This window comes from Corvus moneduloides, chromosome 6 (assembly GCF_009650955.1).
Source record: "Corvus moneduloides isolate bCorMon1 chromosome 6, bCorMon1.pri, whole genome shotgun sequence".
NCBI lineage: Eukaryota > Metazoa > Chordata > Aves > Passeriformes > Corvidae > Corvus > Corvus moneduloides.
In genome coordinates this window covers 2,747,290-2,763,801 of record NC_045481.1, presented here as the reverse complement: position 1 = coordinate 2,763,801, position 16,512 = coordinate 2,747,290, and the positions used below count along the sequence as shown (strand labels likewise).

Genomic DNA, 16,512 nt, shown 5'->3' with positions numbered 1-16,512 from the left:
TCTTGGCCATTCATTCTGTTAGGGAAGTCCATACATTTTAATGAGCAGGCTGAGGTTGCTCAGGTAGTGGTGCTGGGAGTCTTGGTCTGATGCATGGAACATTTTCAAGAACAGATTGCTGAAATCACCAGTGTATTACTTAATGTACACAGTTGAGTTGATTGCCCTGAGCAGGTATTGCACAGCAAAAATTCAGTATTTTTGCCTTTCACACTTTTGGCTGTCACTTGCTTGAACAATCTACAAACCACAAGCTGCAAGTACAGAGGGCCCTCAAGATATTTCAGTAGGGATTTGGTTGTGTTATTCTTTATAAAAAGAAATAGAAATGTATAAATTTCTTTATTTTTAAAGTGCAGCTTCGTACAAAGCAGTCACACAGTGTAGGAATGACTGTGTTTCAGCCATCAGTTCAGTATGTGTGAACTGCATGACCACACAAGTAAAACCTTGTTGATAAATTGGAAGCACAGCAATACTCAGGGTAATTCTGTAATTACTGTGAGGAAAACCAGAGTGTCATTTGTTGATTTAGCAATTTTTTTGGCTTTACAGAGAGTTTCTAACTCCCCTTTAAAACTAATGAGGAACTTTATGAATATTTTTTTCCCCCTATTTGTGCTACTTTAAAAGATCTTTTCATCTGGCCAAGGCTGCAGAACAATCTTCTGCTTCAACAGCTCTGTCAAAAAGGTGCATGAAGTGGTGTGAGCCACAGCACTGTGCCTGTACAAACACCCTTCTGGAAGGCATTTTTACCTATCTTTCTGTCCCAGAGGCACAAAGCTCAGGGTTGTTAGTGGCAGGGATTGATGTTTTTACCTGAAAAGCAAATCTTTGTGATTCCTGAGCACTCCCAGCCTTTGGTAGCGTAGTTTTTGAAGGAAGGAAGGATGGCTTCAGTGGTACTTGGATTCTGCTTATAGAATAAATAAGAGAGATCAGGGTTAGGGGGTTTTTTTAGATAAAGTCTGGATTAGGGAACAGAAATTTTCAGCTGGATGGATTGGGGAGAGTGATGAGAACGATACGACCATTGATATTTATGAAAACGTAAAAGATCAGAAAAAGAAACTCCAAACTCAGGCACCAGCACCTTTTCTAAAACTAAAGTTTAAAAAGAAAAAAGGCAAAACCAAAACAAAAAGAACAAAAAATACCACCGTAAAAACCCCCCCAAGCTATGTATGGCATCACTTCAGATGGAATATATGTCAAGTCACCAGTAGGTTTCAACACCGTTTTTTTGGTAGTAATAGGAGAGTTGCAGGACAATTACAGCCAGCAGTGTGTGAAAACTGGGTTTGTCATTCTAATTTGCCTCTGAATACCTCTTGGATCCTCTGGCATCCACAATTCCCATCTGCAGTGGCACTGGGAGAAGCTCTGCACCTTGCATTATTGCTGGTGAAGTAAACACAATTAGCTGAATTCAGTTTATCAATTTCTTAAATGCTCCAATTTGTTGTGATGGCATCCTATATGAAACAGATTTTGCTGCCATCGAGGTTTACAGGTGCCTGTTATTTATGATCAGTGAAAGTTGAAATAAATCTGTAAATATCCACTGGGAAGCAAAGGGACTGTTCCCAGTGCTATGATAAAGCATTGTGAGGGCTGAAAAACTGGCCATGTCCTCTGATTCCTCAGCAGAATTAATACAAGCTGCTGTAACAATCTCTTTGTACTCAGAATTACTCCATTGATTGGATTTATTAATTCTGCTCCTGCATTGCAGCATGTTAACAAGGAAATAACCAAGCTTCATCCAGGGCTTCTGTTGGTGATGAGAGGGAGAAATGGCCCATTATTGAACTTTTAATCCAAGCAGATCATCCTCTAAAAGTGCAGAGTTATTCAGGAAAAGGGTCTCCAACCTGCAGCCTACAAATAACGTAATGCCCATGCTGACTTCCAGTGGTTTTTGGGAGCACAACGAGCTTTAAAAGCAGAAGGGAGCAGAAAGCACAATGACAGTGAATGATTTCCCAAGCTCTGTTTTCCATGGAGCAGCCTGGAGATCACTCCTTTGCTGAGCCAGCTGTAGCTGTATTTTGATTTTCATCCTTACAAAGTATTTAATTTCATGCCTTGCAAAATGAACTGTGTTCATGGTGCCTGATGCCAGTGACTCCTCTTGGTGCCTGATCCCCTTCAGTGCACCAGGTAAATTATTATTATAATGGCAGGATGCAGAAATGGGGCACTTTATGATCAAAAGGAGCGTGCCCAGCAGGTCAAGGGAGGGGATTCTCTCCCTCTGCCCTGGTGAGACCCCTCTGGAGTTCTGTGTCCAGCTCTGGAGCCAGGCTGGGAGAGCTGGGGATGTTCACCTGGAGAGGAGAAAGCTCCAGGGAGAGCTCCGAGCCCCTTGCAGGGCCTAAAGGGGCTCCAGGAGAGCTGGAGAGGGACACCTATGTAGCAGTGAATAAGCTTAAAATTCACAGAATGACAGAAGATTTAGAAACTGCCTTTTCTTCATGCTTAGGCAGACAGTGAGTTCAGGACCTATCTGAAGTAGCCCATCAAAGGAGCAGCGTTTTCCAGAGACTTCTGTCATATCTGGGCTGGTGTAAGATAAAACAAGACCAGTTAAGTTCCTATCATCCATTGCTCCGTGATCTTTTTCAGATATATTCCTTTAATGATGATGAAGTGAAGCTGAAAACTTTGTTTATGTGATAGGAAGGTAGGAATAGATACAGTTCTTTGTGTTTGCACAGAGAGGTGCTCAAAATTCAGCTGGAAATCACCCTAGCAACCTGATTCAAACCTGAAATGGGATCTGACTTTAAAGCTGATCTTGATCTGTGATTAGGATTGGAACAGATGAGCCCCAGCAGTCTCTCTGCTAGAAATTATTCTGTGATCAAGTCTGTGATTCCATGATAGCTGGTAAGAAATACGGGGGGAAAAAAATCCTGTCAGAGTCAGAATTAATATTTCAATGCATTGATTTTGAGACAGCAGGACTGTATTGGTTTTTTTCTTATGGAATTTCAGCATGTGGTTAAGGCCACAAAACCTCTAAAAATTGCATTTGGAAGAGCTGATTTTTTTGTTAGCTTTCAAATAGTATTTTCTCACTGTATAAAAAGATTATATAGATTTTTGTCACAGCTGAGTTAACCTTTAGATGGGAAAGTCTTATTCATAGAATTGGAGAGTTGTGCAGGTCAGGAGGGATCTCTGGGGATGCTCAAGTCCAACCTCCCTGCTCAGAGCCACAGAGCTGATGAGAGCAGGTTGCTCAGGATGTTTCCTGTGGGATCTTCACTATCTCCAACAACAGAGACTCCACAACCTCTCTGGGCAGCCTGTTCAGTGTTCTACCACCCTCGCCATGAAAATAAATTTTTCTTCTTCTTTTCTTGAGTTTCCTGTGTTGATTCTTCCTGGGGATTGCATTCCCACAGCCAGTAAAACATTGTACAGGCTGAATTATTCTGTGGAATCCCAAGTGCTGTAGCTCTGAGCCTGATCTTCCTCCCTTCCAGAGAAGTGATGTGCAACAATAAATACACTTCATTTGCACCTGTACTGAGGCATCTGCTGACAGAGCTGGTGGCTGAGCCCTGGGCCAGGATTGCTGTGGCAGGTGACACAAGTGTGGAATGTCACTGACTTCACTGGATCAGGGACTGCTGGGTGCTGCTGGGGCCTTGCAGAACAGGGCAACAGGAGGGTGTTTTGTCTAATCTAACTTTGAACCATCCTTTTACATTCTTTGGGGGGAAAAAACCAAACAGAGCTGTGCTTAAAATGGAGTTTTTTAGTGTATACTTAGGAAGGGTCAGTGTGTCCTACCCTGTACCAAGGGGGAGGATGATGCTTTAGGTTGTGTGACCCCGTGTCCCAGCTGTCTCTCACTGATGCCTTTAGCTCTGTAGTGATGTCATAACTGGTTATGAAAGGTGAAGAAACTGAATTTGGGACCTGACACTTCTGATACAAAATCTGGGGTTTTTTAAGTGTATACTTTTCAGTTCTTTCTAGAAAATGTGACCTCTTTTTTTTTTTTTTTTCCTAAAAAAGGTGATACTAATGAAAAAAAAAATGACACCCCTTTTAAAAATTTTACTTTGAAGCTCAGTGTTTTTACTTTTAGTTCTCTACTACCTCCCTCCCTTCTCCCTCCCTTCTTTGTTCAAATGGAGAGGATATAAGGAGAAATCAGATGCTGCATGTCTTAAGCGAAAGCATTCCCAAGGTACAGTAATTGGAGATTTCTTTTTTTTTATTTATTTTTTTTTTTTAATAGTCCTGCTCCTGGCTTAGGAAGCTTTAAATTCTAGTTTGCTTGTCTCAGTTAAATGTTAGATTTACATGCTTCAGTTCTGTGAGCTGTATCCATGCCATTTCCTTCCAAGGGGAAGGACAAAGCATCCTAAACCTTAGAAGAAAAGTGGAAGTGTTGTGAGTCCTAGAGAGAAGTAGATGCTCACAGTGTCACGCAGTAATTCTTACTGTAATTGTGACTGATGAAAACTGTAAACATTTGTTTCTTGCACTCTTTGTGTGTGGTTTGGCTTTTTCAATAAAATAAAAGCAACTTTTCAACTTTTTTTTTTTTAGAATTGCAGCAGGCCTGGTATGAGATAAGTTCTGTCAGAGAAGGAACGGAGGGTTTCTGCCAGATGATGTTCTGTTTGCTGCTTTCTTTTGGATAATAATCTTTAATTTTATGTTATAATTTATTTTTGCTGCAGCTTTGGAATGAAATGAGTCTCTGGACATGGGCTGTAAAAGGGGAAGCTGTGTGGAATATGGCTAAAGGCTGCTGTGCTGCAGAAAACAGCCCTGACCTTTGCAGCAGCTGGTGTTGTGCAAATTTGTTTCAGAAAGTGGGGGGTAGATCTTACAGGAGCCATTAATGATTGCAGAAGGTTCCAAAGTTCTTGTCACTGGGCTCTCTTTGCCACCATTAAAGCCAGTAGTGATTAGACTTTCACTGACTGCAGTTATTATGGAACTAGATTTCTAAAACCTTTAATTTAAAATGTAAATGCACGTGGTAGGTTTAGAGTTGTTCTTGTCATACCTTGTATTCTTGTAGCTCCTGGGGATGTTGTGAACTCTGAGAATTTATTTGGACATGCAAAAATGTTTGCCTTTTGACTTCCTTTAATTATTTTTTCTACAACTGGGTCCAAATGTAAAGGCCTGAAATCAAAATGTTTCGTAGTAAACTTTTTCCTGCCTCTTCTCACACCAGGAACTCAAGTCTGTCAAAGGTCATGTAACTCAAGCAATGAGAAAGGACTTCTGCCTTTTCTTTTGAATAATTTTGAAATTATGGTGTGCCCTTTTTTTTCCTCAAATCATGTTCAGTTGTGGTAATGAATGTGCTGGAATTTAGAATAAGAATTGAAATGAGGTGGTTATGTAACAAATAGTGACCCTGATGCATTGCGAGGTGGTGAAGTGCAATATAAAAATGACAGCAACATGAGATATTTCTAATTAAGAGCAATGACCTTTTTTTAATGGCTCTTTTTTTTTTTTTAATAAGTAAGAAAAGGTTTTTAAATCTCCAGATTTATGTACCAGAACCTCAGAGTCATTTAAGAAGGAACAACAGCAGCCAAATTATATTCTCAGCTCCCTGTACCATGTGTCAGGCTTTTGTGTGGCACCTGCTGCTTGCAAGACAGATTAATTTTAAAATCCTTGGGAAAAAAGAAGGCAGGAGAGGTTTTGAGACAGTCTGCATCCCTCTTCTGGTCTCCATCCTGACTGGAATGACAGTGCCTTTGTCATTGGAGGCAGTGTCAGCCTGGAGCACTTCAAAGAGGCTTTTCCCTGGATTGATTTTGACTTGAGCACCGTCAGACTCTGGGAGGAAAGATCCACCCTGTGCTTTGGTCTTGGCAGGTGGATGAAAGCATCGAGTAGAAAAGCAGCTACTTAGTTAGAAAAGGTGTTTAATTGTCAACAGTTGGCCCCAGGAGGTGTTCAGCTCCTCCAGCTGGGAGGATGTTTCCATGGGCACATCCCTGGCTGCTCCATGGGTTTCTTGCCACGAGCAAAAAACACAGTGCAGGGTTTCTGCTCCTCAGTTATTCTCCATTTCTGGGACTCAAGATGAGTCAAAAGCCTAATTGAGATCAGGTCCTGCGAGGCTTTAGGAATATCTGTTCTGTGTTTTATGGCTGCCTCTTCATTTTTTATATTTGAACTTTTTAAGGAGATTTTTTCCCTTCTCTGTTCATCTGTCATGGTGAAACTGGAGATTTGTGTGGTAGTAACAATTGATTTCTTCAGCTGAAAGAAATCCTTTCTTGATCCCATCTTCCATCTCCAGTGCAGTTGAGCCTTCCCTGTGCTCACACTGGAGGTGTTTGTCTTGGTGTGTGTTCCTGAAAAATGTTGCATTTCTAATTTCTGGCTACAAAAGAACCCAAAATTTGGCCTGATTTCCAAGGACTTGGCCTTCAATCCCAAACTAAAATGCTAAAAAGGCTTGGGCTTGAAGGGACCTTAAAGCCCATCCAGTTCCACCCCCTGCCATGGGCAGAGACACCTTCCACTATCCCAACTTGGGTTGCTCCAAGCCCTGTCCAGCCTGGCCTTGGACACTGCCAGGGATCCAGGGGCAGCCACAGCTTCTCTGGGCACCCTGTGCCAGGGCCTCACCACTCAGAGTAATTAATTTCTTCCTTATATTTAGTCTAAATCTCTCTTCCTTTACTTTAAAACCCTTCCCTCTTGTCCTGCCACTATCTCCCCATGTAAAATGTTGCTCCCCCTCTTTTAAAAGCCCCCTCCAAGTTCTGGGAGGCTGCTGTAAGGTCTCCCTGGAGCCTTCTCTTCTCCAGAAAAGTGTACAGGGGGTTTCTGCATCTGGGGGAAGATGCACCTACAGAGAGATGTCTGCAGGAATGCTGTCAGTGTCAGGGAAGTGCCATGTGCAAACAAATCCATGAGAAGTCTGGTGCAGAGGGAGATTTCTGTCCCCATGATTTTATGGGAGAGATGTCCTGGACAGTCAGATCTCAGTGAAGCTCAGCACCATCCCAGCCTGGTGCCCTGGTGAGACTCCTCAGGTGTGGAATTTGTGCTCCTGGAGGACCCAGCAGGCAGAGGGATGAGCGTGAAGAGCTTCCCCTGTGCCTGTCCCTCTGCCTCATCTGAATTCTGTGCCTTGGCTCCCTCAGCCAGGCTGTGACACGCCTTGGTGACTTCCTGACACCTCTGGGTGTGCACAGCCCCTGAGGTGTCAGTCTGAGGCCCTCTGGAGCAGGCAGGAGCTTCACAGGACAGTCAGTGCTCATTCTGCACAGAGAACGTGAATCCTCTTTTCTCCTCATCCTCAGGAAACATCACTTTCCCTTCCTCAGGTTCAGTTTCATACCAGCAGTGGCAGTCCTCGATATCCCATACCTGGAGAGTGCAGTTTGCATATTTTTCTCTTTTTTTAGGGTGTTTCTTTTCAGACTGCTGTCAAATCCTCCCCAGAGACGCATTCTTGTGTTCCCTGTCTCACTGTTAACTCCCCCTGGGCTGTCAGCAGCCAAAGCTCCTCTTGGTTGAACTCTCAAGAGTTTTAATCATCTTTTCACTGTCAAATAATCACAGAATCCAATCCCAGAATGGTTTGGGTTGGAAGGGACCTTAAAGCTCATCTTGATCCAACCTCCTGCCATGGGCAGGGACACATCCCACTAGACCAGGTTGCTCCAAGCCCCATCCTGCCTGAGGCAAAAGGTTGGTGGACATCCCATCCAGGGTCTGAGGATGAAGAGACATTCCAGTGTTCATATAAATTAAAAAGTGGAGACAAATATCTTACCCCACCTCAGTAAGAGGGTTGATCTGTGACATTGATGCTTGAGCAGTGCATCCTGTGGGATTTCAGAATAGAGTGCCAAGGTAGAGCTCCCAGCTTAGTTTGTTCGGCCCAGGAGATTCCTTAACTTTTAAAGGAATGTGCCTGTTCCTGGTTGGTAGGATGGACACCCTGGGAGTGTTACCCAAAATACTGTCCTGGAGTGTGTGGTGCCTTTGGAATGTCCTGCAGCCACTGCTTTCCAGTGATTGACTCTCTCTGCTGGTGGTTTGGACTTGGTGCATGGACAGGCACTCCAAAGCAGAGCAGGGAATGTGTTGGTAAGCAAAATTTACTGAGAGAATCGAAATGAAATGTAAATGTGCCAGTTGAAATTGTAAAATTTATTGTCATACTGGTGAATTGGTAGATTCTCTGGAAAGTATTGTCCATATGCCTCTTCTGGATCCTGCCACTTCCCTAAAAACTCCTGATATTCTGTGGCTAAAGGAAAACTGAGAAGCAAGGACCAACACATGAAATTGTTTTGTTCTGTGTTTCTGTGTAGGAAGGAAGAGTTTATAGTCCAAGTGCTGTAAGAACTTTGTGAGCTTGAATGCCATGTGTCCATCAATAACACATCTCAGAGAAGTTACTCTGCTGTCAAGGGACAGATTTGGTTCTACTGAAGGCCACTGGCAGACTCCCTGTGGTGTTTTGTTAACAGTAGACCAAATTTTTAAGGTTCTCTTTTGAAAGTGTTACTAAATATGGAGAGAAATAGTTTTGAATATTCCCTGGAATCCCAGACTAGTTTGGTTTGGAAGGGACCTTAAAGCCCATCCAGTCCCACCCCCTGCCATGGGCAGGGACACCTTCCACTGTCCCAGGCTGCTCCAAGCCCCAATGTCCAGCCTGGCCTTGGGCACTGCCAGGGATCCAGGGGCAGCCACAGCTTCTCTGGGCACCCTGTGCCAGGGCCTGCCCACCCTCACAGCCAGGAATTCCTTCCCAATATCCCATCTATCCCTGCCCTCTGGCAGTGGGAAGCCATTCCCTGTGTCCCGTCCCTCCATCCCTTGTCCCCAGTCCCTCTCCAGCTCTCCTGGAGCCCATTTAGGCCCTGCAAGGGGCTCTGAGCTCTCCCTGGAGCCTTCTCCAGACTGAGCACCCCCAGCTCTCTGCTGGTGACATTTCTTTGGATGCAGCCTTGGGCTGGTCACACATGGCTGGGTCATGTTGATGATCTCAGCCACCAGCACCCCAAAATCCTTCTCCTTGGGGCTGCTCTCAATCCATTCTCCCTCCAGCCTTAATTTGTGCTTGGGATTGGCTTAACCCAGGTGCAGGACCTCACACTTGGCCCTGCTGAACTTCATTTGAAGTACTTTGGTGCTTCCACATCTTGTAGTTGATGTTGATATTCTTCAATGTCCATGGTCAGGAAGAACAGCATAAAAGTGAGGAATTTGTTCTTCCCAAGTGGGAATAATTAATGCAGGGTAGGGAAAAGCTACTTGTTCCTGTATATTCTTTCCAATAGAGAGGCTGGACTCGATTGCAGAAGGAGTTTGAGGATCACTCCTCCCCAAACTGCTGCTTTTCCAGTGGTCATAACAGATTCAACCACATCTCTTCCTCTTTTTATTTTTGGTTATTGGACACAACACCCTCCAAAGGCATCAAACTTCATTCCTCCTCTGCCAGCTCCCCCAGGATCGTACTCTGAGAGGGATTTTGCAGAATGCAGATGGAACAGTTCTTGAGGACCTGCTGGACAGGCCATTTCTGCTTTTCAAAAGTCAGGCTTATTTCTCTTCCTCTTCTTGCTCTGTCAGCGTAAAACAGCGATGTAATTCCAGTTATTTTGGTCAATCAGTTGTTTACCACAACACAAGGGCTAATCCTGTCCTAATCCCCTTGTTCCTTACAGAGTTCATTTAGTTTTTCATCAGTCTATGTCAAGTCTGTCTGCTTTGGCAAAGAAACAAAAAATATTGCAAGAGAGAGGTCACAACATCTGGCTGAGCGTGGCTGGTTTGTGCTGTAGCAGAGTTAAAATTGGAAATTGTGATGACTCAGGCTTTCTCAGAATGTTTTTAGGAGAGTATAAAAAATTCATTTGGGTGATTCAAGTAGGAGACGGGTTAGAGCTCTGCTTGCTACAGAAAAAACAACCCCATAACAACTCCTCTGGGTGCTTTCCATGACTTTGGACTTTTCAGCAAGAGCAGTGATAGTTAAATAACCATTTCTTTGGTCACAGGGCTGTTGCTGTTGTCAGCTCTCCAAATGTTGTGCACCCCATGTTCAGGGAGACCTCAGCAGCGAATTTTGGTGAAATCCAAATTATTGTAAATCAACTGTGGCACTGCTTGGCTCCTGCAAGCTCCAAGCCTAAGATGATTTTGATTTGCATCACAACATGCCTGTTGTTTAATCCTGACAGTCAGGCCGTGTGTGTCATGAGGTCGGGCCTGGAGCTCAATCAGTTCCAAATCTGGAAAACACAATCAGTGCACAGAAAAAAAACCCAACCACTGGAGCTCTTAGTGGCTTTTGAAAGAGCTAAATTCTGTTCTGTGCCAGAAGTTGCTCATTCAGAGGCTCATTGAACTGCATTTCCAGCTCTGAGAGATTTCTGAAAGGGAAGAAATGCAGCAGAGCCTTCTAGCAAGGGAGCCTTGAAAGCCTCTGTGTTAGAGCAGAGCAGCTCTCCCAGGAGAGAGGGCTGGAATTCCACTTTTTACAGTGATGAAAATACCTGGGGCAGCCACCTGATCATCACACCCACCTCTAGTATTTCAGGATCCGGTACCCTGCCTCCTTTAAGGGAATATTTTGGAAACCTCCCACCCCAAAATGAGGGTGGGAGGGGAATGATGTGAAATATCCTCTCAGGTGGTCTCCAAAACTGCTGCTTGTCCTGCTCAGATTAATCCCAGCTGTAAAAATTCCTCAAGGTAAGAAATAACACCAATTTAGGCGTAGTGGAGCTCTGGATTTTAACCTGTGTATAAATCAGCCTTCTCTCTGTCTCTCTCTCTGTTTAAAGAGGCTTTTTCTTCCCTTCTTCCCCACCTAAATTCAGTGTTGTTCCTTTTTGCTGCAGCTATTCATAGTCTAAAGCTGAGCCGCAACCACGTGGACTGGCACAGCGTGGATGAAGTGTATCTGTACAGTGATGCCACGACATCCAAAATTGCAAGGACTGTTACACAAAAGTTGGGCTTTTCCAAAGGTAATCTTTCCCAGAGTTTGTAAAGAATATTGTAAATGCCAGCATTTGAAGTTCGTTGCTTTAACTCCAAAAGGATGTTTCAGGTTTTAGTGCAGGTAGCCCACTTTGGCTGTTGCATTTTTTACTTTATATAAGTATTCGGAGTCCTTAGGTTGTGTATGTAATTGTGATGTGAATGTTTTTTTTAATTTTTTTTTATTACATATTTGATTTATTATATTTTAATTTTGTTCCATATTTTGGTGCGTTTGGATGCAGCAGTTAGCACTATATGATAAATATATGAAAATATTACAGTGGCAGAGTCCAGAAACTACTGGAAAATTAAAATTAAATTTATATTATTACAGTAAAATTAGAATTATGACTGTAATAATCTCAATATTACAGTTCCTTTTGCAACCTTAATTTTATGCTGGATACTTACATACTCTGATGCATTCCTTAAATACATGACCACACCTTCCCTCTCCTCACCTCCATCCAGCCTTCTGTTCATGGAACAGAAGTATGAACTGACAGGAAAGGGTATTTAGACAGAAATTATTTCCAGTAGGAATTCAGGCTCGTTTAAGCTCAAAACTCCCAGTCAGAAAGGCAGCAAAGCTGAGAGGATTGGAAGAGAGGGTGGTGTCTCTCAAGGAAAAAACAGATTATTGCCAGCCTAGAAAATGGGAACTTGTCCTGTGCAGGACACCAAAAAAACCTACTCATCTGGTTTGTTCCTTGAAGAGACAAGGTCAGGTAATAGGTCTGACGTTAATCTCCATCCCTCTGCCCTGTAATTAATTCCCTGTTACGCCCCAGGGCTCCTGGGTGGATACTTAATTAATGTTTCCTAAAAAAATAGTGTCTCCCAGTGCTTCAGTTCCAGAAGAAATGAAGTCATTTATCCAGAACACCATTGGGATAATGTGTAATAAATAATAAGATCTGTCCTTAAACAATTGGTGGGGGAGAAATATCAGATAGAAGCTCACTTGGTAAACAAAACCTGTCTTGGGTAAAAAAATGCCCTTAGCGGGTTTGGGGTGTTTTCCTCCTCTTTAAAACCAAAATAAGTGGTTAGTTCCAGGTTTTGAGGCCAGCACTGGTGCCTGGTGTGGTCCCCTGTGTGTCACTAGAGGGGGATGGAGGCACATTGTGCCCATGGGTTTGCCAGCCCATCAGCACAGCAGGGAGAAAATGCCCACATTTACCCTGGGGAATCGATTTTTAGTTTGGCCACCGAGCTGGGGAAATTTGAGGTTGGATCAGCTCAAAATAAAGCAAGTTTTCCCCTAAAAATTACAAATTGTGGAGGTTTTCAGCCAGCTCTCTTTATTGGGGTGGATAAAGCAACAACACTTAATCACTTATGTGGCCAGGTCATTTCCATGATCCTTCCATGCTGCGGGAGTAAGGTGGAGACAGAAGGAATTTTAATGATTGAGACACCCAGGAGAAGGGTGTGTTGTGTTGTAAAAGTGGGTGCACAGTTACACAACTGTTTTCTGAAGAGTTGTTCTTCAAAACATACCTGAAATTAGCTCCCTTTGCAGTGGAAATGGGTGTTGGTATCACCTGGGTGCTCAAATCTTTCAGGGGTTTAAAAGCGTGTGCGTTTAAAAAAAGATGCTAATCCTTTAGTTTTATGATTATATATTATATAATCTGATTTTCAGTGTGTTGGCCTGAGAAAAGCCAAGCTTCTGTCAGCAGATGAGAGCACTATGCTTGGCAGAATGTCACTGATGTGGGATAATGTTCTTTCTGCAGCTTCAAGTAGTGGGACAAGGCTACATAGAGGCTATGTAGAAGAGGCCACGTTAGAAGACAAGCCACCACAGACTAGTCACATTGTGTTTGTTGTGCATGGGATTGGGCAGAAGATGGACCAAGGAAGGATCATCAAAAACACAGCCATGTGAGTGCTTTGGAATGTTTGAAGTAGCCTCAATGTAAGGCTGTTGTTGTGACAGCAGAGCCTTTGGTTCAAGCTGAATCTTTCCCTGGTTCCTTCTCCTCTTCTTCCCCTGAGTCATTAATCTTTGTGTTGTGTGTACACTATTTTTTATGTTAATTGGGATGTATGGACTTGGGGAAAGCAGCTGTGAGCAAGAAGAGCAAAGATTTATCCTGATTTTATCCCCAGCACTTGTGACTTTCAGAGAGGACATAGCCTCAAGTTGCACCAGGAGAGGTTCGGGTTGGATATCCGGAGGAATTTCTCCGTGGAAAGGGTTGTTAAGCATTGGAAGGGGCTGCCCAGGGGGGTTTGGAGTGCCCATCCCTGGAGGTGTCCAAGGAAGGACTGGATGTGGCACTCAGTGCTCTGGGCTGGGGACAAGGTGGGGATCAAGCACAGCTTGGCCTCGATGACCTTGGAGGCCTTTTCCAGCCTTAAGGATTTTGTGTGAAGTTCTGGCTCCTGTGGTCTGTGGCTTTCCTGAGCAGGGAGAGGTTTTTCATTTGGTCATAACTGAGGGGAATGTTGTTTCTAAGTTGTACCTGGATGAATTAAGTGAGTAACAACTGGGAAGTGAGTAACTGAGCAGAAAATTTTTGGTTAAGTAGCATAGGGAAGCTAATCTCAGAGTGGAATCTCTCAGAGCTGGTTCTTGGGATAGTGGGCAGGCAAACTGCGTCCTGTACAAGAGGGGCAATGGGGAGGTACAGGAATGTTGTCATTGCTAACAGGACAGAAGCCCCTCCTGAAGCTGTTGCTGTGAGACTGCTCGTGGGAGCTCTGTGCACAGAGCCCGGCTGAGAAGCAAAATGTGATCAAAAGGCTGTGAAATCTCTTCACAGGATGTCTTTTGTGAAGGGTGGTTTGCAAATGGCTGTTGGGAATGCTGCTTCCCAGAGCTGTGGCTGCTCCATTCCTGGGAGTGTGCAAGGCCATCATGCACAGTGAGTGGCATCCTTCTTCATGCCAGGGGTTGGAACTTCATGATCTTTAAATCCCTTCCAGCCCCAAAGCAATCTGTGATTCTATGCACCTGAAAAGATGGTATTGAAAGAAGAGGCTAAAAAGGTGTTAATTACAGGTCTCTACTGCACAAATCATTCAATAGGTGTGTCTCAAGTAGCTCCAGGTTCCATCAGAGCTGACAGAAACATTGACAAACCCAGTGGCTCCTTGTGAGAAGAGCTGGGATTGCTGGGATTTTGTGGTGGGAGCTTTGTCACCCTCCCTTTGCCTCCAGTGTGCCGCTGTAGGTCAGTGCTTGTGTGCTCTGTGCCATTGTGTCATCAGCTCCTTGTGTCCCCTCAGCTCACTGTTCCACTCCACTGTCCTCTGGGGTGCCAGGGTAAACCTTTCCATGTCACTTGTGTGTCATTTGTCACCTCAGAGCACCAACCTGCAGCTCCCCACCCTCCCTTTCCTGCCACTTCCCTGCTCTTTGTGCTGTTTCAGAGCCAGCAATCCAAAGCAGAGAGAGAAAGGATCCACAGCCCTTGGTTCAAAGTTAAGTCATCAAAATAAATGTAAAAACTTCCATTTTTGTGGGATGGAATTACGCTAGGAATGCAAATAGCCTCCATATAAGCTACTGTTTTAACAGTGGCCAGAAATAAAACTTCAGCCTTGGAATCATTAAATTTTTCTGCTTTGTCTTTCTCCCCCCTCCATTTTCCATAGATACAGGGGTTATATTGGTGGATTAACTTCAGCTCAGGTCACAGTGCAGAGATACTCATTCTGTAAGTCCTGCTCTAATTGGCAGCCCAGCATATGAAATATTTTCTCAAAAAAGGGGACACAAGCCTTTATGTGCTCCAGTAAATCTCACTCATATCCTCAAGAAATACCAGACAGCACTGCATAGCCTTTTAAAGTGCTAATTATTGGCATAAATTGTGCATTCTGTACCAAATTTGCAAATTAAGGCATCATTTTAGATTGAAGTATCTTTTTTTTCCCCCGTTTTTTTTTTTTAATAACAACTTAAAACTTATCAGTGAGGAACATCCCATATGTTGTAGGGAGAGCTTTCAGAAGGAGTGTCTGCCAAGCTCTCACAAGCCATACTGGCACTTGCTGTTAGCACCTTCATCCGTGATATTTGTGTGATGTTTGGTTTTTGGGGTGGTTTTTTACATGCTTTTCCATTAAGGACACAGTAGTGCCTTTTGAAAAATGAGATGAATAAGGAAAAGTATTTTTTGGCCGTCCACACTTTAAAGTAGAAACTAAGAAGAGAAGATGTCAGTGGGGGCTTTTTTGCCTTTTGAATGAACATTCTTTAGTAGGAAACCTGTGGCTGGACCCCACCAGAGCTCATTTGACACGTTCTGTCCTCAGGTTATCACCTTGAGAAGAAGCTGGTGCAGCTCACACGATGCTGCTGCATCATTAGGCAGATCCTGCTGGTTACAGAGGTGAAAACAGAACCCTTGTCCAGGGAAATTCCAAATTAACCTGTGCTAATTTCATTAAGGACTGGAGCTCAAATCTTCTCATTAGCAGGGCTGGATGCTGGGGTTGCAGGGTGTCCTGTGAGTGGGTAAATGGAAAAGATGCATTTTGTGGATGCTTGGATGAGCAGGTCTGTGGTGGATGTGGCATAATTTGTTTCTTCTCCCTGTAGTTAAACACATTTTTTATCTAAATGTAGCATGGCAGCTGGTGCAACAAGCTGCTCCTGTCAGCACTGATATTCACTGGGAGCTTGTCTGGGAAGAGGCAGTCCCTCCTCCAGGCTGGAGCAGTGATTCAGCTGCCCCAGTGTGAGCAGAATAATGTGCTCTGAGCTGTGCTGGTACCATAGGGATGGTTATTTAAGGGAGAAGGCTTTGTAGTCTCTATTTCTGCCTAATACAAACCGAGGTATTATGGCAGAATGCTCTTAAATGTAGGGGGGTTTTATTTGCCATCAGGTGCAGGATCCTGGAATTCCTTGGTTTGTGATAAGGCAGAGTGTTAGCTTTAAATAAATCTCTTTGGGATGTCTTATTACTGTACACATTCATTATTTGGAGTGTGGTTTTTTCGTGGAAGCTGCTCTCTGGTTTTGTTGAATTTGTGGATGATGGGAAGGAGAGATGTTGTTGCACATTACGAGTATAATTTGCCATCATAGAGTGGTTTGGGTTGGAAGGGACCTTAAAACTCATCTCATTCCTTGGGCAGGGACACCTTCCACTGTCCCAGGCTGCTCCAAGCTCCATCCAACCTGGCCTGGGACACTTCCAGGGATCCAGGGGCAGCCCCAGCTTCTCTGGGCACCCTGTGCCAGGGCCTCCCCACCCTCACAGCCAAGAATTCCTTCCAATCTCCCATCCAACCCTGCCCTCTGGCAGTGGGAAGCCATTCCCCCTCGTCCTGGCACTCCAGGCTCTTGGAGTCCCTTTCCAGCTCTCCTGAAGGTTCCCTTCAGTGCTTCAGGTCACCCCACAGAGCCTCCTCCTTTCCAGGCTGAGCAATCCCAACTCTCCCAGCCTTTCCTCATAGGAGAGGTGCTCCATCCCTCTGATCATCTTGGTGGCCTCCTCTGGACATTTAGGAATGTTATCCATG

The 16,512-nt window shown here is 44.1% G+C and overlaps 1 protein-coding gene across 1 annotated transcript in view; it reads left to right on the top strand.

Moving 5' to 3' along the window:
- Nucleotides 1-16,512, top strand: part of DDHD1 (DDHD domain containing 1) — a 60,348-nt gene that overhangs the window by 14,744 nt on the left and 29,092 nt on the right. Inside the window, exons 3-5 of the mRNA XM_032111473.1 lie at nt 4,109-4,210; nt 10,881-11,009; nt 12,768-12,915. Coding sequence (XP_031967364.1) covers nt 4,109-4,210; nt 10,881-11,009; nt 12,768-12,915 — 379 coding nt within the window. The remainder of the gene's footprint in view (nt 1-4,108; nt 4,211-10,880; nt 11,010-12,767; nt 12,916-16,512) is intronic.